Source organism: Vigna angularis, chromosome 5, assembly GCF_016808095.1.
Source record: "Vigna angularis cultivar LongXiaoDou No.4 chromosome 5, ASM1680809v1, whole genome shotgun sequence".
Taxonomy (NCBI): Eukaryota; Viridiplantae; Streptophyta; class Magnoliopsida; order Fabales; family Fabaceae; genus Vigna; species Vigna angularis.
Window position 1 is genome coordinate 6,126,574 of NC_068974.1, and position 21,068 is coordinate 6,147,641.

Here is a 21,068-nt window from a genome sequence, read left to right on the forward strand (position 1 = left end):
AGTCTTATGTAACATAACACTAGATAACACTAGAGGTGTATCAGATTTTATTTTTTCTGTAATTTATGAGGTTTCTAGTGTGAGTGTGTAGTCTCACACTTAGAAGTTAATTCTTGTTTTGGTTAAAGATTTAGATTACATAGAGAAATCTTGTAAGTCTATAATCTTGACACTTTCTTATAGTGGATTTCCTTCCAACTCAACTTGTTGAAAGAAGATTAGATGTAAACTTTTAAAAAGTTGAACGAGTATAAATTCTTGTGTGATTTCTTTCATTTTCTTTGTTTGATGATATGTTAATTCTCTAAAAGGTTGAAAAGTTAGTTAAAAACAATTTAATACACCAAAAATTTTTGAAGCAGGGTAAAATTACTTTTAAACCAATTCACATCCTCTTGGTTGAGAATTGGACGTAACTCGTTTGGAGTGAATAAGTATAAAAACAAGTATTCCTTCTTGTTATTGTTTTTAAAGGCTTTCTAAACATTTCTTAAAATCCTTAAGTATTCAACACTATCTACAGATAGTCTAACCTTGTAAAATCCTTAATTATTCAACACTATCTGCAGACAGTCTAACCTTGCAAATAATGTCTAACACTTGCAGAAAAAAAAAAGTTTTAAACTATATTGAAATCCTCCTTTCTAGAGTTTACATATGATTTTATACATTTATGTGCTCATGTATTCGATATTGTCTTCTCGTTAATAAAAAAAATGTTCTTATTTAAGAAAAATATTTAAAATGTTTAAAAAATTATAAATATATAATATATGATTTATATTTTTGTATTGAATATTATTATGTAATGATCTGATTTAGATTAATTAAGAGTTTATTCATAAACTTATAAAGAAGGCATAGGTTACAAGAAAATTTATAAATATAGTTTTTTTATAAATTAAACACAAATATTAAAAAAATGTAATTCAATATTTTAATAATAAAATAATTAAATTTCATTATAATTTAGAAGACGGTTGTTTCATAATCCTAAGTCTCATTGTAACATCCCAAAATATAGCATAACACTATATAATAATTTAATCACATATAACAATATACTAGCTCAGTTCACAGAGAGTTTGGTAAAGTATTTAACATTTATAGTTATCCAAAATAATTATAAAATTTAAAACTTTACAGAGTAGCATAAGTTGGATACAAAATAAAGAAATAGACCGAACGGTTAAACACCGCTCTATATAAACCGATCGGTTTTACAAAAGACACAAGAAACATATGGACCGAACGGTCCATTATAAAACTATGTGCACCTGATGAGCGAAGGGTCATAACCTTAAGCTACAGGATCTTCTCCTTCCAATGCTTGCTCCACCGAGCACTCGTCGCCTTCTGCTCACATCCATAGGATGATCATCGAAAGGGAAAAGAAAACAGAACGGACAAGACAAGATAGAACAAGAAAGTAGGGTAAGCTAATGTAATTTAATTATAAATACATATATACGTTTAATACAAAAGCAATCCATAAGAAAACGAACGGTATATCACACAAACACTGAGTATACTTATTCACATGCAAACCGAACACAATCATTCACACACACACACACACACACACACACACACACACACACACACACACACACACACACACACACACACACACACACATATATATATATATATATATATATATATATATATATATATATATATATATATATATATATATATATATATATATATATATATATATATATATATATATATATATCAACCGAACATTATGACTTGACCAACCGGATTGTATAAATATGTAGCTACAGTCGTCCTTACACTTGTGGTAGTGTAACAGCTGACACAAATCAAGCTACTACCCAAGGTTAATCCCATAATACCTACCTCGGCACCATGTGGTGGTAGGACCTCCTGCTATTCTTACACATGATTTATTCTTCTCTACTTGAGATTGAATAATCACAGAATATCAGGATGAACGCCAGCTTAACATATCCATATTCATATTTTACAATTACACAACCATCCATAAGACATTCCTCCTTGGAATTCTCTTCCACAATATTTGAAAGTATAAATCTTCATTTCTTAACATACACAATAATTCATCAATTAAATTTTCACACATAATAAAGATGAAACCTGTGAACATTGGAGACCGAACACCTTCATCCTACCCAATTTAGAGAAAATCGAACGGGTTATAAGGGATAACAAAAGAAAAGGCCGAAAGCTATTACTGACCGACCATTATAGAAAACTAACTACTAAGAATTTAGCCCCAAACCCGAAGACCTTACACCTAACACTCATAGCTTAAACCAAACTCTTAAAAACTCAAACCGAATGTTTATACTAGACCGACACTTGGGTTATACTGAGTATTAGTTTAATATCAAAAACTGCGATTAGACCGAACGGGCATGAATAGATAATACTTCCACTAGACTGAACCCAGTTAGTGACTAAGTACGGAACACGACCAAACGGTCAATATTAACCATTCGGTTTTATACATAATTTTGTAAAACTTCTACTAAATGCTGAATGGAATTCTCTAAACTAAATAAGATGCTTTTCTGAAATTCTAAAACTCTAAACTGAATCTATAATCTCTTTTAAATCTATCCCTCTGAACCTATTTGACTTCAATTCACATTTCACATCCTCTCTTATACGAACCAGCAAAGACCGAACGGTCTACATCAGAAAAACTTCCACTCCAGTTCACAGGTCTCGGTCAAACACAGACTTTGAATACAATTCAATCAAACATACTATCATTCATACATGCAAGCGTTCACACATCAACTTCAAACACAAAACAATTAAATCACTATAGCTTCCCTTACCTGGAATACACTCGACACTTCTTAAGCTTCCACCATTTAATCTAACCAGCAACCACTTCTAAAATTTCTGATCGGTGAACAGGGACCAACCAGAGCATCAAGACAAAAACAAATTTAGAGAAAGATCAATGAAGAACACATGCAAGTTGAATAGTGCTTGCATGTATCAGAAAATGCAGAACTTTAAAGAATGAGTGATTTTTAACTTACCAACTTCACACAGCTGCTGGATTGATGGAAAGAACACTCTTGTCACCAAGAAAGAGATCAAACACGTCCTAGATGATGATTAGAATAAGAAGAAAGTGAGGGTTTTTAGAGAGAAGGAGGATGATTGTAGAGAGAAGGAGGAGAAACTCAGAAACCTAGAGAGAAGAGGTGCATGCAAAAGTGACTCAACGTTTGAAAATTTTACTTATATACTGTCGTAAAAAATCGATCGGCCAACCAGATGCACACACCTATCTTCCACTTTGTGAATTTTCTAAACTCTCACACTAACATCTCGATTCCACTAAAAGCTGAATTTAATGGTTCTCACACTCATCTTTTGAAAACTAATTTACTACTCTTTTAACCCATTTTCTAGATGTTTAAAATATTAATTATATAACAATTATATATATATATATATATATATATATATATATATATATATATATATATATATATATATATATATATATATATATATATATATATATATATATATATATATATATAATATTTTAGTTTGTTGAGTAGTCGCCCACCTTAGGGCCACACTAAATATATCAATACTTTATTCCTTTTTATCATGAAATACATCAATACTTTATATTAATAAAGATATGTTAATATGATATATTATTTTGTCAGTCACAATTTCAATGAATACGTTTAATAAACATATATTAATAAAGAAAAAACGTATTGAACGTCAATGTATAAACACTTAACGTAACATAAGAATATTTCAGTAGACTCGACTGAGAAATCTTGATTTCTATTTCTCTAATAGTAAGAATTTCAGTTGGAGATTAACTGCTATATTAATCTTTTTATATTATCAACTGACGGAAAAAATATTTTAAATATGATTTTAAAATTAATAATCGTATTCTTCATCACAATCTAACTGCTTTTTCAATTTTGATTAAAATACAATTTTTATAAACACAAGTAATTGGAAATTTAAAATAGTTTGAACAGGCACTTATGAATATTTTAATAATTTTCAAATATTTGTTTGTAAAGATTATACTCAATGCTGAGAAACTCAAATATGATCTTATTAATTTTCAAATATTTGTTTGTAAAGATTATATTTTTCTCTATTTTATCAACTAAATAATTTTATTTCTCACTTATTCCTATTTATATTTATTTTTATTTTACTAAACAAACGTAATGATTAGTTTGGTAGATGTGAGATGATAATGATTGGAAGAGAAAAGAGATGAAATAGTTTCAAAATGGTAAATATGAGTTATTTAGTTATGATAAAATAGATATGAATGGGGATGAAATGCTTGGGACCACAACTACTAAATTTTTGAAATAAAAAAACATAAAAATTAACAATGACAACTTAGAAATGAAAAATCATAAATAGTTTTAAAGAAGCTTTAATAGAAATGAAGAAAACAACCTATAAAATGAATAGTTTTTATTATAATATATGTGTAATTAGGAGAAAGGGAGAGAAAAGAGATTAAATAACTTTGGAACGGTAAATATGAGTTTTTCTTTATAACCGTAAATATAAGTTATTTGGATAGGATGAAATATGTAAGAAAGGGATGTGATGTACCCACAATTTTCATGTCAAATAATGCAGAAATATAGTATTGGACAATGAGAACCATAAAAAAATTCAGCTTTAGAAATGAAATTAAAATGAGTGATATTAAAGTGAGTCAAGGTTCGTGGCTTGATTCACATGTATATCAAAATTTAGTAAATCAGGTTGTAGTTTTTAATCCATGGTTAATTTAAGTTTAACTCTTCAATCTGACCGGTTAGCATGCTAACTGATCGTTTTTTTTTAAATTAAAAATTTAAATAAAAATTAATTTAAAAAATTAACTTTTCTATTTTATATTATTTTTTAATAATACAAATTACAATATATTATTGTAATTTAAATCATTAATTTTTACTAATTAATTTTCAATTATTAATTATAATAGATTAATTTAACATGTAAATATAATAATTAATTTATCGTATTATAAACACTAACTAATTAATTAAATAAAAGTTTAAAAAATATTCATATGATTATATATGCTTTTAATATTTATTATTGTATACAATCAAATTTTAAAAGTAAAAAAAAAATTAAAAAAAATAATAAATCAACTCATCAACTTGACTTGAACAGTATAAAATTTACTTAGTTTTCCTTGACATGGGACGAACCAAACATAGGTCTAACCCATTTCTATTAAATATGGGTTAAACTTGACTTAGCTTAACCTATACTAATCCATCTTAACTTGACTCGATTTAATTTGTCTTAACTCAACCTAGTTTGGATTAGATCTAACTTAACATGACTTGTGCTCAATCGATTTGATCTAACTTAACTGAATAATCAAACTAACGTAACCTAACATGGACATAACCTAACATAGTTTAATCACGACATGTCTTGAAGCATCGACATGACTCGACTTGGCCTCCCTTGGCCCACCTATCTCAGCCCCTATCTTGGCCCAACCTAATTAAACCCAATTTATGCTTGACCCAAATTGACTTGTCCTAGGTCTAACCTAACCTAGGCTCTACTAGATCAAATTATTTGGCTCAATGTAGGATCAATACAATTAATCTTATCATGGGCTCAACCTAATGTGAGTTCAAGTGCCTTGACTCAAAATGGGTCAAAGACGTCTCAATCCCACTTGGGCCTAACCAATATGGACCTGATAGGACTTAACTCAACTTAGCCATTCTCACTTGGTGTGACTTGGGCCACTTTTAACTTAACCCAACTTCACACACACGCACACCTCATGTCAAGGTATATACATCGCGAATGTGAGATTATATATTAATGGATGGTCCGATAGCGAGTGGACCAAAAGACCCAACAAACAACAAGTCTCAGTAGAACACACTTTAACCCATGATTTTGATACTATGTTAAGAAATAGACTTTAAGTCTAACTCAATATCACAAAACTAGCTTGTGAACGGATGTTTGTATCCTCTTACATATTTTGAATTGGTCTTATTTCTAGTTGATATGTGACTTTAAACACACTAAGACATATACATCTTATGTATGAGACTAGACATTAATGGGTGGTCCTGATAAGATGAAATAATAGACCTAACAAACATTCTTAACAAATCTCATAAAAAAGCCGCAAAAATATATTATAGATAATTAATTTTTCTTACAAAATTATTTTAAAAAATAATCCACACAAATAATATATATTTTTTCTTATATTCACATTCTAACATATAAATGAACATGGTTTTTTTTACTTATATAGGCAAATATGATACATAAATTACGAAAATATACATATTCATAAAAAATTACGAAAATAAGCAAGTCATGTAGCCTCCACATGACTTCAAATGAAAAGTCTTGTGCCCCACACGACTTTCGCTCTGACCATGTTGAAAAGTGAAAGTTGTCAACCCCCAAAACAACTTCCATGTGATGTAATAAATTAGAATACATACGTAATAAATTATTTTCATTATAAACATTCAAACTTGCACCACACGTCATATTAACATAGACATCCCAAACAGGATCTAACACAACTCGATCAAGGTTTGACACAACTTGGCCAATGTTTGATACAAGTCAACCAAGATGTGACATAGCTCGGCCAATGTTTGATACAACTCAGCCAAGGTATGATACGGATCGACCAAGGTCTGATACAGCTCAACAATATATCAAATAGCTCGAACAAAGTCTAACATGACTCGACCAAAGTTTAATACAACTTGGTCAAGGTCTGATACGAGTCAACCAATGTTTGACATATGAAATAACCCAGTTAAGATTTGACATAGCTCGATCAAGGTTTGATATAACTTGGTCCAGGTCTGATACAATTCGGCCAATGTTGGATACAACTTGGTCAAGCTAACACAACTCTATCGAGCTGTTTCATATATTGGCCAATCTTTATTAAACTTTGAACAAAATATTCATACCTTAACCAGGTTGTATCAGATCTTGACTGAACTGTATTAGATCTTGGTTGAGCTGTGTCAGACCTTGATCGAGCTCTATGTGTTAATATGAACTATGATATTAGTTTGAATTTTTATAATAAATACAGTGAATTACATATATAATAATCGGTTATATTACATGTAAGTCATTTATAAGACTATCGACTTTCACTTTTTAACGCTATAAGAGCGAAAGAAATGTGAAAATACATTACTTTTTCATTTAAAATAATATGAAAATTGCATAACTTATGTCCCATAAGAAAAACCAAATGAACCTTGATAACCTAAAAGTAAAACAAGGTACTTATATAATTGTGAGTTTGGTAGAAATGTAATGATGAAGGAAAAAGATAAGAAAATATTGGAATTATTTGGTTATGATGAAATATGTCCTCACAAAGGATGAAATCGTTGAGATCTGTAGCCATTGAGTTTTCGAGCAAAACAATTTTGAAATAATGATAGAACATACGAATAAACAGGCAGACAATCTTTTGAGTTTTCTCGCAAAACAAAAAATAAATGAGCTATAATAACCTAAAAGAAGAAAGAGACACATGTTATAGGAAGCAGTTTAACCTATGAATAAATAGTAGCAGTCTATAAACGAATAATGATTGTGACAATTTAATTTGTTGGGTTTAGAGCGGTTTAAAACATTTATGTAGACTATTTTCTCCATTTTTTATTTATTTTCAATATATTATATATTTCTGCCAGTTTTGTATTGTGTGTTTAAAATTGATTAAAAACTGTCAAAAACATGCTTCTAAAGCATTATACTTTTTTATTATTTCTAAATACGATAAAAAAGAAATGTAAAAATATCAATAATTAGAAGGTCAATCATAATCTCTTCTATGATCCTATCCTACACTGTGTTCTAAAAGCACATCTTTTTTTTTTCAGTTAAATAATATTTTTAATTGCATTAAATTATTTTAAAACAACTCTAATCTACGCTATCTTTCTAAAATCGAATGAAAAATGCCTTGGGTCTAATTTGCAAATGACACATGATACTTTTTACTCGTATCATGTATTACTTATTACTTATATTATGTTTTATAATTATATTAAGTTGAAATAAATATTTTTTGTATTTAATTTTTTTTAAAATCATATTTCATTTCTAAATTAAATTATATATTTATTTTATTTTTATATTTTGTGAAATTCATGTAAAATATTTTTTCTAACGAATATTACTCAACATAATTTATTAAAAAAGATGTTTTTCGTAGATAAAATCATATAACTTATTTTAATATCAAACTATATTTTTAAAAATAATTTAAATGCAGAAAACATATTAATCTTTATTAAATCATTATTAATTTGATAAAAAAAAATATTAATTTATTTTTATAAAAGTAGAACGGAATTAAAAATATTTAAGAACAACAAAACAAAACTGAAAAAATTACGACAATAATGAAAAAAGTTATTTAACCTTTATTTTTAAATTAAATATATTTTTAATTTCTAAATACAAAATTGAAATTTGGTTTTATTCTAAATTTTGATATATTAAGTTATCTAAACTTAAAAATTAAATAAATATAATTTTTTTAATTCAATAAATTAAACAAAATATGTGACAATTAAATTAAAACATGTCAAACACTAATATAAAATAAAATATGTTTGAAACATAATTTTTTTAACATAATTAAATTAAAAATGTTTGAAACATAAAAAAATAAACATAATTTAATTAATAAGACTATATTTTATTATTTTTTAAGATTGAAAACAAAATATATGAAAATTTAGGTGATTAAAAAGCATATTTGATTAATTTCTTAGATAATATTTTTCTTAGATAATGAATCTAAGCTGTTCAATTTAGCAGGTGGATTTGATAAAGGATGGAAATTTCATGCAAAAGTTATTCCCTCTCCTTGACAAGTGGTAAAGGTACAAAAATAAAGTCAGAAGCAGAAGAAAACCGAAGAAAACCCCAAGTCACCAACTCTTGCAGACTTTGCACCCGCGGAACAAAGAATTTTGGTGGCAGAGAAAACCAAAGAAAGAAACAAAGAAAGGGTAAAACCGTGAATTTTCAACCAAACCCAGTAACTCTCTTCTTTCTTCCCCTTCCCCATCGCATGCTCCTTTTTTTCCTCTCTTAAAAGCTGTCCCCACAGTTTTTCATGGCAAGATACTCTCCTCTCTCCCTCTTTTCCCTCCCAAAGTAACCTCGTTTCGGACAAACAAAAAGCAGACACTGAGGTATAGCCGAGAGAGTGAAAAAAGAGTGAGCTTCAGACAGTGCTAGTGGATACAGAAACTGTGTAGTGAAAGAAGGTGTGCGAACATAAAAGTTTTTGGTGAGAGAAAGAGAGAGATAGAGATGGTGGGCTCAGGAACAGCAACAGATAGGAGCAAAGAAGCTATTGGGATGATGGCCCTTCACGAGGCCCTCAGAACTGTGTGTCTCAACTCAGATTGGACTTACTCTGTCTTCTGGACCATTCGTCCTCGACCGTATGTCCCTCTATCTCTCTCTCTCTCTCTCCTTCTATTTGAATGCTGTTTATTGAGGTGTTTTCTCAAATGGGTCATCGCCATTTTTGTTGCAGAAGAGTGAGAGGTGGCAATGGGTGCAAGGTTGGGGATGATAACGGCAGCTTGTGAGTGTGACTTTCTTTAACTGTAAAAGCCATTATACATCTTTGAAATGCTCACCTTGAACGAGTTCTGTGTAAACTCAGGATCAAAGAGTGGCTTTTTAGTGTGAACAGATGAAAATCTGAGATGGGTCTTCATGATTCTGAAAATCGACCTCGGTCCCCTCTGTAAAATTGAATTTGAAGTCACGTGGTTTGTGCTTTGAAGTTTTTATTTTTATTGTAAAAGTATGTTTGTATTAAAGGTCAGTGCAGAATCTGTTATTCGAGACCAAAGCTACTTACTTAAAGTTAATAGTTCAACTCAATCAATTTTAGACTAACATGCCAACTAGTTATTATTTTAACGTATGATCTTGTATGGATCCAAAAACCTATGAAAAGATTGTGTTTTTACTGATTTATGATTCTGGGTATTGCCTAGGTTGGTGATTTGATGTTTGTTGATTTTGGTGAAGGATGTTGATGTGGGAAGATGGGTTTTGCCGAGGAAGGGTTTCAGATTGTTTGGAAGAGATTGATGGAGAGGATCCTATCAGGAAATCTTTCAGCAAAATGTCGATTCAGTTATATAATTATGGAGAAGGGTGGGTACTGGGTAGGTGTTTATTCATGTTATTATTATGTTCCTAAGTTTCATTGTACCTATTTTCTGTTTCATTTTTTCTTTTAAGTGTTGTGTATTTCAGTGCCATGTTGTAGGAAGTTACAGAATATTAACACAATGACAACAACTCCTCTCTGCACTTTACTGATTAGGTGTTGTTTGGTTTTGGGAACAGGTTGATGGGAAAGGTTACATCTGATAAGTGCCACAAATGGGTCTTCAAAGAGCCTACGGAGTGTGAGCCTAATATGACCAACTACTGGCAAAGCTCCTTTGATGCTGTATGCATTTGATCCCTCTCACATTCTCATCTTGCAGTTTGATTTTCCTTTCCCTTAAACTATAGTTCTTCACTCCCATGTTTCAACAGCAACAAAGTTAGCATTAAATTTAGCCTTTTGTATTTGTTATGTGTAGCTATTTGGTGATTGATTGTCTCAACTTCCTCTGTTTGATGTTATTTATTGCAGCTACCTCCTGAATGGATAGAACAGTTTGAGTCAGGCATTCAGGTGTGGACTGAATGAATTTACACCATGCTATTATTGCTCTCTGAAAGCTTTTATTTTTTCGATGTACTTTACTTTCAATCATGTCATTTACTTTTATTTTTGTGTTTCTCCCTTTGCCAGACAATCGCTGTGATTCAAGCTGGGCATGGCCTTCTGCAGCTTGGTTCTTGCAAGATTGTAAGTAAATTTGTGTATACTCTTTTTTTCTTCTTTACTTGGACTCATTTTTACTTATTATAATTTAAAATTTACCACCATTACTTTTACTGCATTCATATGTATTGCTATTTATGAGGGAAATGTTATCAACACTCTCTCTGGCTAACAAGACATTATCATGGTATGGGACCATCATGTGTCTGTAGTCCTAGCCAATCTCCACATGATATGTAAATGAGTTTTATTAGCTTTTTCTCAGAATTTGAAAACCTTGCAAAGGTGTTACATAGAGATTGATTGTGACTATAAATGTGGTGGTCCTAGATTATACAATAATTTCTCCTAATTAACACTATTTAAAAATGCAATCTTTATTAACAGAAGTTCGTTGAGACTCATGATAACTATGGATCTCATAATTTTGTCAGTTCCCGTAAGTTCTAGCTTATTTTGAAAACAAAAGGAGTTAAAGGGTGTGTTGCTAACATTTCTCTTCATTCAGTATATGAATCTCTATGCAGAAACCAGAATATCAAATGTTTGATATATTTTCATTCAATTCTCAGATTCCTGAAGACCTTCATTTTGTGCTAAGAATGAGACACACTTTTGAATCTCTAGGCTACCAATCAGGATTCTACCTCTCACAACTCTTCTCTTCAACTAGGAACACTTCCTCTTCTACCTCCCTTCCTTCAAAACCATCCACCTTTCCAATCAGGCCACCCCCTCCAACCCTCAACTGGGGTCAGAGGCCAATTGGGTCTGCTACTTCATTGCTACCCTCTCCAACTTTTCAACATGCAGCCAGAATGGGGTTCCCACAGGCCAAAGATGAAACTCAAATGTTCCTCATGCCTCATTCATCATCAGAGCATGTGAGAATGGGAGACATGATGAGGGAGCATGAGAATGACATAAAGTGGCCAAATGGATTATCGATCTTCAATGTACTCACTGGAAGATCTGATGATGCTAAACTCTTGTTCAATCAAGAGAGTGCAAATCCAACCTCAGTAGTGCAGAATGCTAGTGTGGCAAACCCGAATGAGTTCTTGAGCTTGGATGGCCACTCTGAAGGGACAAGGAAAGTGGACAAGTTCAAGAGGTGCTTCACTCTACCTGCCAAAGTGGTTTCATCTTCATCCTCTACTTCTATGGATCACCATCATCAACAAGCAAGTGAGGAGTATAGGAATTCAGGTGGCATGTACCAGGATGTCATGGAGACCTTTTTGGAGTGAGTTAATAAGGTAAGTTGTGTTTGGGAAATGAAGATGAGAAGTTGTATTTAGGCATAGTTATCGTGTTCCTTAATTTTCGTGTTTCAAGCTTCTTCACTTTGTATCCAGTGTTTTTCTTATCTGTTAGACTTCTTGATTAATGACAATTTCTTTCTATTAGTTTCGTTAGATATGGAAGTTTTCATGTTTTCTTGCGTACATATCCTATCCAGAAGTATCATATGATGACAATGTCTTTTTAAGGTACCACTTAATTTACATAGATTTTGGATAGTTAGTATAATAAAGAAAACTAGGCATCCAATTCCAATTTACTCAAAACAATTTTACTTTTAATTTTAATGAATTATGTTTGCTTTCTAATATATTTATCCCTTTATATCATCTTCTATTATTTCTTATACCATTGTTACAAAAGCTTATCTTTAGTATTTACAATTTTATTTTATTGATAGTTTGACTAATAAATTAACTTATTTACTATTTAATTGACTTTGCTTGACTTTGGTTTGCATTGACTTAAATTTAACTTGATCTTGATCGATGGGGCTAGACTTGGTCTTAATGAAGCAAAGCGTTTTGATGGGGTAAGGCCCAAGTTGATCCTAACCGAATTCAACTTGTGGATCGATCTCAAATTGGATGAACTTAAATTTATCCTAACTCAATTGAATGTGAGCTTGTCTTAACTTGACTTGACCATGTCAATTCGGCTTGACTTAAGCTTGTGTTGACTCAACTCAACTTGGGCTTAAATGATGTGGATCGGGTAAACTCGATTGTATTTGGGTCTAGATTGATTTATCTCAATTTGGATCAAGACCAACTCTTTTCAAGTTGAATCCAAGTTTAGATGACTTGACTTAGATCTAGATTGACTCGATCTCGATCTTGCATGAGTTTAACTTAATTCTACCTTAATCTGATTTGAGGTGACCTAACTTTTTATAATTTGAGATGACATAGATGCATATTAGATTTTGAATTTTCAAAAATTTGAAAAAATATCCAATCCAAATTCAATTAAATAGATTGGACTTTAGATTCAAAACTATGGATTTGAATTTAAAATAAAGGATTAAATATATTTTTGGTCCTTAAACTATCAAACGATTTTGGTTTTCATCTCTCTCCGAAACTTTAATTCATTTTCATCATTCTCCTTTTAAAAAGACTCAGATTTAGTCCTTAGGTGACTAACGGTGTGTTACATCACTTTTCTTTTTTCTGAAATGTGTCAACCCTCCCTCTGTTCTCTCTTCACATGGAAGGTTATTTCCTTATGGATCCTCAACATCTCACCTTACTCCTAACTAGGCATTGTCTGCTTCAACAGAGTCATCAGGGCCTACACCTCTTTGACAATCGACGTAGACGCTCTGGTGGAGATTCACGACCTCATAACCCTCAACTTTATCAATAACTCTTTCTCGGGACCATTTCCGATACACTGTCTAGTTGAGTTTCACCCACTCCTGGTTTCCATTAGACAATCTCTTCTAGTTACCGTTTAACTCCACCAAGTTAAACGTCAGAGTTTCACCCACTCTTGGTTTTCACTAGATACACTCATCTAGCTACCGTTTAATTCCTCAAAGTTAAACCTAAAATATTTTAATTCTCTTCAGAATTTACAATCAAAAGGTTGGTTACCAATCTTTAGACCATAACTATCGCAAAGAGGATGTGTTCAATATAATTCAATCTAACAGACTCACAAAATTTTTCTATTTTCTCTATCCTTATAGTAGTAAGCTTATATATCAATGAAGCTTGAAAGTGTTTCTCTTCTTGAGCTTTTTCTCGACGTTGTTCGCTTGAGCCTTGTCTTTTTATGTGTTATTCTCTTGATTTTCTTTTTGAATGATATTCTATTTAAAGGCTTCTAAAAAATATATCTGTTAGACAAAGCTTTTCTTTGATATTGAGTCTTCTTAGTCTTGTCGTATGTATCAATCATTGGTTAAAGTCAACTTGTCATGACAAAAGTAGGCAGCACAATTATTCTGGCACGAATTTTGATGAAGGAAGCATTTCGTGAATATCTTCTTTGTTTGTAACGTTCACTTATGATTTGTATAGGTTAGAGCAGGTGGATGCATATAATAAGCAATCTACACAAAGTAGGGTGGATATGCATGCAACAAATATGTCATTTCTCTTATCACTTTTGGTATTTTTAAACATTGAACATTTAATGACATTTAATGCTTGTTCAAAATAACAAAGTACTTTTTACATTTTCTACCGTTCAAGTAAGATTTGATCGTTCAAGCTCTTTACGAAGATACCAAGCAGTTGATGAAAACTTGATCGTTGGATAAAGTAGATCGTTCGACACATGGTATTGTCTAACCTATGTAAACCTTCTTTAAAGTTTTCTCTATTCTATTCAAAAATTGAAGTAATTAGGTCATTGCCGCTAGTTTCGTAATAATACTGTTAAAATGGATGCCACGTGTCAGCTCGTGGTTTTTTTGAATCTTTTAAATATTTTTTTAATTATTTTTCTTATTTTTTTGAATTTTTTTTGGCACGTGTCAAGCTGACATAGTGCCAGATGGCAATGATAGTGTGACGTGACAATAATAGTGTGACGTGACACTAATAGTGCCACGTGTTATTGTATTTCTCTCAATTTGGTCCCCATAATTTTATTTTGTGTCAATTTGGTTCTTGTATTTTTATTGTCTTAATTTAGTCAAAATATTTTAAAAATTAAAAAGTTTTGTTCCTTTCCAAATCCAAATAAAAATTTAATTTGTATATAAATCTTTACAATTTTTTTTATATAAATTGATATTTTCTTATTAGAAAAATAAAAAAATTAGGAACTAATGACACATTTTTATTTATGTAGTACTAACAAATATAACTTAATTGCATTAAACTTTTCAAAACAAAAGCTAAATTAAGACAAATAAAAATAAATAAACTCATTTAAAATTTTTCTACAAAATTAAACAACAAAATAAATCATTTAACCTAAATAATATGAATGAATAAACTATAAAAATTAATATTTTAATAATAAATATTTTTGTGAACGTGATCTACACAAAAATACTCTCAATATTTCCTCAACAATTCATAGAAAGTTTCTCGAGTTAAACATTAAGACTTGGAATACATCATTACTAAAATTTGACTTAACAAAAACAAATTTAAATATAAGAATTTAGAAAATGTACATACCGTTATTACATTTAGTTAAATCTTCTAAAATTATTCATGCATCAACTTTCTCAAGAAAAAAATTATATTTATTTTAATCTTTTAATCATTTATACAAAGATCAAATTGAAAAGAAATAAAAATACAGGAACCAAATTGTAACAAAATAAAAATACAGGAACCAAATTGAGACAAATGCAATGACATGTGGCCTAACAATTACACGTGACATTGATAGTGTCACATCACACTATCATTGTAAGGAATGTCAGGTTGACACATAGCAAAAAAAATTATTTTAAAAAAAATAAAATAAAAATAATTAAAAAAATATTTAAAAAATTCAAAAAAACCACGAGTTGATACGTAACACCTCTTTAACGGTGTTAGTATGGAACTAATAGCAAGGATCTAATTGCTCTAATTTTCAAAATTAAGAACCCAATTGAGACAAAAAAAAGTGAGGGACCTATTTGAGAAAAGTAACCGAAAATAGGAACTATCTGAATGATTAAATCTTAGTTGTATTGTTATTCTAACAATATCACTGTCATATTCTCATTTCGTTTAATGTTGTTTGTTAAACTTCAAAATATATGAGAGTGTTTAGATAGTTCAATCTTATAAACGATTTTATTTTAACATATCTTAGAGAAATGTTTAGCATTTAGGATATTGTTTATGCTTACAGCGTTTGCTGAACTTGTCCTTGACATTTTACTTGATTTAAACATTAATGTTTACTTAAACAATCTTGTCTTAACAAGAAATACTTAATTCTCAAAGTTACTTAGGTGTATATTAGTTTATTGATGATCTTATAGTTTCTTCAAAAATTTTATTTTATGGGAAAAGTTTGTTTACTTTAATGTTAAATTGCACTCAATTTTTAGTTTCAAAATGCATATACATGTATATTTTTAAATAGGAAGCTTGAGGGTTCGTGGGTCTGAAACATCGTTTTCAAAGAAGGGTGTGTGCACGATGTTTGGAAGAAGGTGAAGCACGAGGTGAGGTGTGGGACCTTGTGTTGTTGGAAGCGCGAGGCTGAAGCACGTGGTGAGTGAAGGTGAATTTGAACGAAGGTTAATGTTTGTGCTTTATTGACTTTGTTTTTATAGTTGGGAAACTACATTATTGGGTGGTGGTCCCCCATGGTTTCAATGGTTTGGTCTACGTTGTTGATTGCCATCTTGTGGTCCCCCACGTATGCTTAAAGTTATTTGACAGTCTGTGTGTGAGTGCATTTTGTTATTGTTTTAATATATATTTTTTTTGTCGTTATATGTTTGCATAATGGTGTGTGTAGATATATTTATATTGTGTTGTGCATAATGGACGACGTTATTGATTGTGTTTTCCACCATGGAGTTAAGTTCATTAATGATGGTACCCTGAAGTATGAAGGGGAGACCACGACTTTGTCCTTTGACCTTGATATGTGGAGTTATTTTGTGGTTGTTAGTGTAGTGAAAGGTTTTGTATATGATAATTTTAAAGATTTATGGTACTCTGTCGGAGGGGGTTTAGTGTTTGAAAATAGGTTGAAACAATTGATTGATGACACTAGTGCCATGCATATGGCTAACTTAGCTAGGCTTAAGGGTGAGGTCCATTTATACGTTGTACATGTTGTTTCTAAGCCCGAAGTGATATATATGCTTCAATATATTACTAATGATGATAGACAAGTTGAAGGTCATGGTGAAGTACAAAAAGAGCTGCATGAGGGTGAAGAAGATGGTGATGGTGTTGAAGTAGAGGGTGAAGGTGATGGTGACGCACAAGAGGTGCATGAGGGTGAAGAAGATGGTGATGGTGTTGAAGTAGAGGGTAAAGGTGATGGTGACATACAAGAGGTGCATAAGGGTGAAGAAGATGTTCATGGTGTTGAAGTTGAAGTTGAAGGTGATGGTGATGATGGCGAAGAGCAATAGTTGCATGTGTGTGAAGGAGTTGTGGAGGAGGAAGTTGATCTTTGTAGTTGGAGTTCATCTACTGAGGAAGGTGGTGTACATGGAAATAGTGAGTGCTTAGCGGGGCTGGTTGATGTGAGTGTTGAATGTAATATAGATGGTGATATATATGGTAATGTGGAAGTAGAAGTAGAAAGTCTTTCAGACAGTTCAGAGAACAAGATTGATGATGATGATAGAGGTTTGTCAGATGAGGAGTGGAAATCTGAGGAATTACTTAGTGCAACTGATAATGGTGAAGAGGTTAATGACAATGAAGGTTATGGGAGGTTTGGTACGTTTTGTATGCCAAAGAGTATGGTAGACTTTACACGGGAAGTGGGGACTTATTTTGCTGAAAAGCAAGATATTTTAGATGTTGTAAAAGGTTATGCTTTGGAAAATGGGAGGAATATAAAGTTTGTAAAAAATGACAAAACAAGATTGAGGCTAAAGTGCGTGGGTGCAAAAGGAGAATGCCCATGGACCATATATTGTGCTTATATGGAGGCTGTGAAATCATGGCAGCTGAGAACTATAAATGATAACCATACCTGCAAAAAGTTGGAGAAAACAATAAGGGAAAATTCTAAAGTGAAGGGTGTAGATATTCGTGAAAAAGTTCAAAGGAAGTGGAACATAGATATATCTAGGTGTATGGCTTATAGAGCCAAAGATATTGCTTCTGATCACATTGATGGGTCCTTTAAGGAACAATATAAGAGGATATATGATTATGCACATGAGTTGTTGGGAAGAAATCCAGGATCTATAGTTAAGGTTCATGTTGAGGATAATGAAGGTGAAGTAATTTTCAAGAGATTTTACTCTTGTCTAAAGGCATGCAAAGACAATTTTGTCTCTTGTAGGCCAATAATTGGATTAGATTGAGCCTTTTTGAAAGGAAAGTATGGTGGTGAGCTATTAATAGTTGTTGGGAGAGATGCAAATAATCAAATGTTGCCTATTGCATATGCGGTGGTAGAAGTGGAAAACAAAGAGTTGTGGTCGTGGTTTTTGAATCTATTGATTGATGACCTTGGTGGTGAAGAAGTTTGTTCATCAATAATTTTTGTGTCAGACCAACAAAAGATAATAATGATTTTTAATTTGGTAATTTCCTACAGTCATTGATTAGTTACACAAGAACTACTTCCTGATTTTTAATATGCTCCTAACTACGGTCTATTATTTTAAAACCATGGGGTCTACTACCAACCATACAAGAACTACTTCTTAGTGTTGACCAGAGATTTTGTGTGAGACACTGTGATGAACTATCGATGAAGAGCAGTTCATTCCAGCTTGCTTTATGAAGTCCATCTATGAAAAAACATACGCATCAATCGTATACCCCATTAACGGCAACAACATGTGGGAGCTAACACCATATCCAGATGTCATGCCTCCTAGGAAAAAAATATTGCCAGGAAGACCAAAAAAGAAAAGAAGACTAGAACATAGGATATTAGAAAGGATGATTCTCGACTCAACAAAGCTGGTTTGCACAAGAGATGCGGGCTATGTAGGGAGGTTGGGCACAACAGAAGTTGTTGCCCCAAAGCAACCAAACAACCTACCCATGAAGCTATCCAACAACCTACTCCTTCATCAGAACCAATCATCCCATCAACACAACCACTCATGCCATCATCATAATTATCTGAAGTTTGTCATGACCGTGAAGCTCAATTATAGAATTGTCTATGAATGATGATGCCAAGTTTAAGGAGATTTTTATGTAATAGTTCACTTGTAAGGAACAATGTTTATGGTTTTGGATGTATGTACTATTTCACTACAACTGCTTTTAAGACTTATATAGCAATAACATATTACTACTATGAAATATCATAAGCCAATTAAATGTTGAATAAATGTTGAATTACTGTGTTAAATGGTTCCCCAAAATCTGTCATCTTGTAAAAGCTGTGATGATATTTTAGATATGGCTTAAATGCTTACTTGGTCCCTATGTCAAGTGTTTTTTTTTTCCAGTTTAGTACCCGGTTTTAAAAGTGCATACATTGGGTCCCAAAGTTGTAAAAATTGTATGAATGAAGTCATATTTGTTAAGTTGGCAGCAATGACGTTAACTCTGTGTTGATGTGGCGTACTTTTTCTCTTCTCTCCTCTATTGTCTAACTTTCTCTCTCTTCCATATTAATGGTTTCCAATTTCTTTTTTTTTTCTTTTTTCTAACAGTCAAATCCACTCAAGTGCCACACGTGTCAGCTTCTCCACTACGTTCACGGGAAACGAATCTTTCAATCTCTGATCAACCCACTTCCTTAGCTTCCCCTACACACCACCATCGCCACCGTCAACCATGCCTCTCGCCGTCTCGATCACTGATGTCCTCAAAAATTTGCGCGTGTTCTCGTCATATTTAAAATTCAGTGGCTCCTCCCCAAACAGGAACTCCAAAATCACCACTCCGAAAGCGTATATATCAGACCTCTGAGTCGCAACGCCGAAGACTTGAAATTCTGGTGCCATGTACCCCTGCACACCTTCGAATTTCCTGGATCTTGCTGGGGATGGCAGAAATTTCTCCCTTATCTCACAGATTTCGCCTAATTGTTCGTTTTCGAGGTTGATTTCGTCACAGAGCTACGCGGTGCCAAAATGGCAAACTCTAGCGTTAAAAGAAGGTTCCATGACGATTATGCTGCTGGATTTGATGTGGTGTTGGACGAAATTGGTGTTCAAACCGATTTTGTTGTGAATGTAATCGAGTGCGTGAGTGAGATCCGTGGTGACCTGCATTCGCGACATCCATGTGGAGAGAACGGTGAAGCTCGGGTTGTTCCTGTTGCGGAGACAATCGGAGAGGTTGGTGCCGTTGACGAAGTCATAGACGAGGTAGATGTGGTCACCAAAGACGAAAGCGTCGAGGAGTTTGATGATGCTAACGTGGTGGCTGCGGTAGACGACGAAGATCAGTTGCTGGAGCTGATTCGTCTAGAGTTTGCGGATGAACTTGCGCTGGAAGAAAATGTCATGGAGAGAGGTGAGGGAGGTGCGGCTGACAATGGAGGTGTCGGAGGAGAGACAATACTTGGTGGAACTGCTGTAGGAAGCGTTGATAGTGGAGGGAACAAAATGCCTTAGCTGCATAAACCCTTATTTGCCTTGAGGGGTTAATGCAAGGCGGGAACAGTTGAGAATTAGCAACAAAATTTAAGGGATTTGATTGTTAGAAAAAGGAAAAAATAAATAAATTGGAAACCATTAATATGGAAGAGAGAGAAAAAGTCACCACATCAGCTTGAAGTTAACGTCGTTGCTGCCAACTTAACGGATAGGATTTCATTCATACAACTTTTACGATTTTGGGACCCAATCTATGCACTTCTAAAACCGGGTATTAAAATGAAAAGAATCACTTAACATAGAGACCAAGTAAGCATTTAAGCCTTTAGATATTTTAAACATGTGTTATTGCACCAAGTTGGTTAGGTATTTTATATGTTGTAAAAGTTGTCATGAAAAACTCTTGGACTACAATGGATGAAAGACTCTGTGATGAACTATTCATTGAAGTCATAAAGTTGGGAAAAAAATTAAGAGTTCATAATTTTATTTACAGGTTCGGCAGACAAAACAATGAAATTTTGGGATTTAGAAACCTTTGAACTGATTGGATCCAGTAGACATGAGGTATCCAATCTTGCTAAATTGTTTTTCTTCTATTTTAAAGGAATCGGTGTTACCAATTTATAAATCATAAATTTTGGTTCCAAATCTACC

General features: G+C 32.3%; 1 protein-coding gene and 1 pseudogene across 4 annotated transcripts; one reads left to right on the top strand and one right to left on the bottom strand.

Annotated features, from left to right (window-relative positions):
• The first annotated feature begins 8,993 nt into the window (after positions 1-8,993).
• On the top strand, positions 8,994-12,342 carry LOC108339574 (protein RICE SALT SENSITIVE 3). 4 transcript variants are annotated; one of them, XM_052878524.1, is made up of 8 exons: positions 9,433-9,521; positions 9,617-9,667; positions 9,749-9,857; positions 10,123-10,251; positions 10,447-10,552; positions 10,742-10,783; positions 10,904-10,960; positions 11,509-12,342. In XM_052878524.1, the coding sequence occupies exons 3-8, from the start codon at positions 9,802-9,804 to the stop codon at positions 12,184-12,186; spliced, it is 1,068 nt and encodes a 355-aa protein (XP_052734484.1). In that variant the 5' UTR covers positions 9,433-9,521; positions 9,617-9,667; positions 9,749-9,801; the 3' UTR covers positions 12,187-12,342. The 4 variants fall into 4 exon arrangements, with proteins under 4 accessions (XP_017432209.1, XP_052734484.1, XP_017432210.1 ...); XM_017576720.2 differs by lacking the exon at positions 9,749-9,857 and having other exon boundaries at positions 8,994-9,521; XM_017576721.2 differs by lacking the exons at positions 9,433-9,521; positions 9,749-9,857 and having other exon boundaries at positions 10,089-10,262.
• A 579-nt stretch (positions 12,343-12,921) lies between these two features.
• LOC108339118 (protein LYK5-like) lies at positions 12,922-20,435 on the bottom strand (annotated as a pseudogene).
• Between the last annotated feature and the right edge of the window lie 633 nt (positions 20,436-21,068).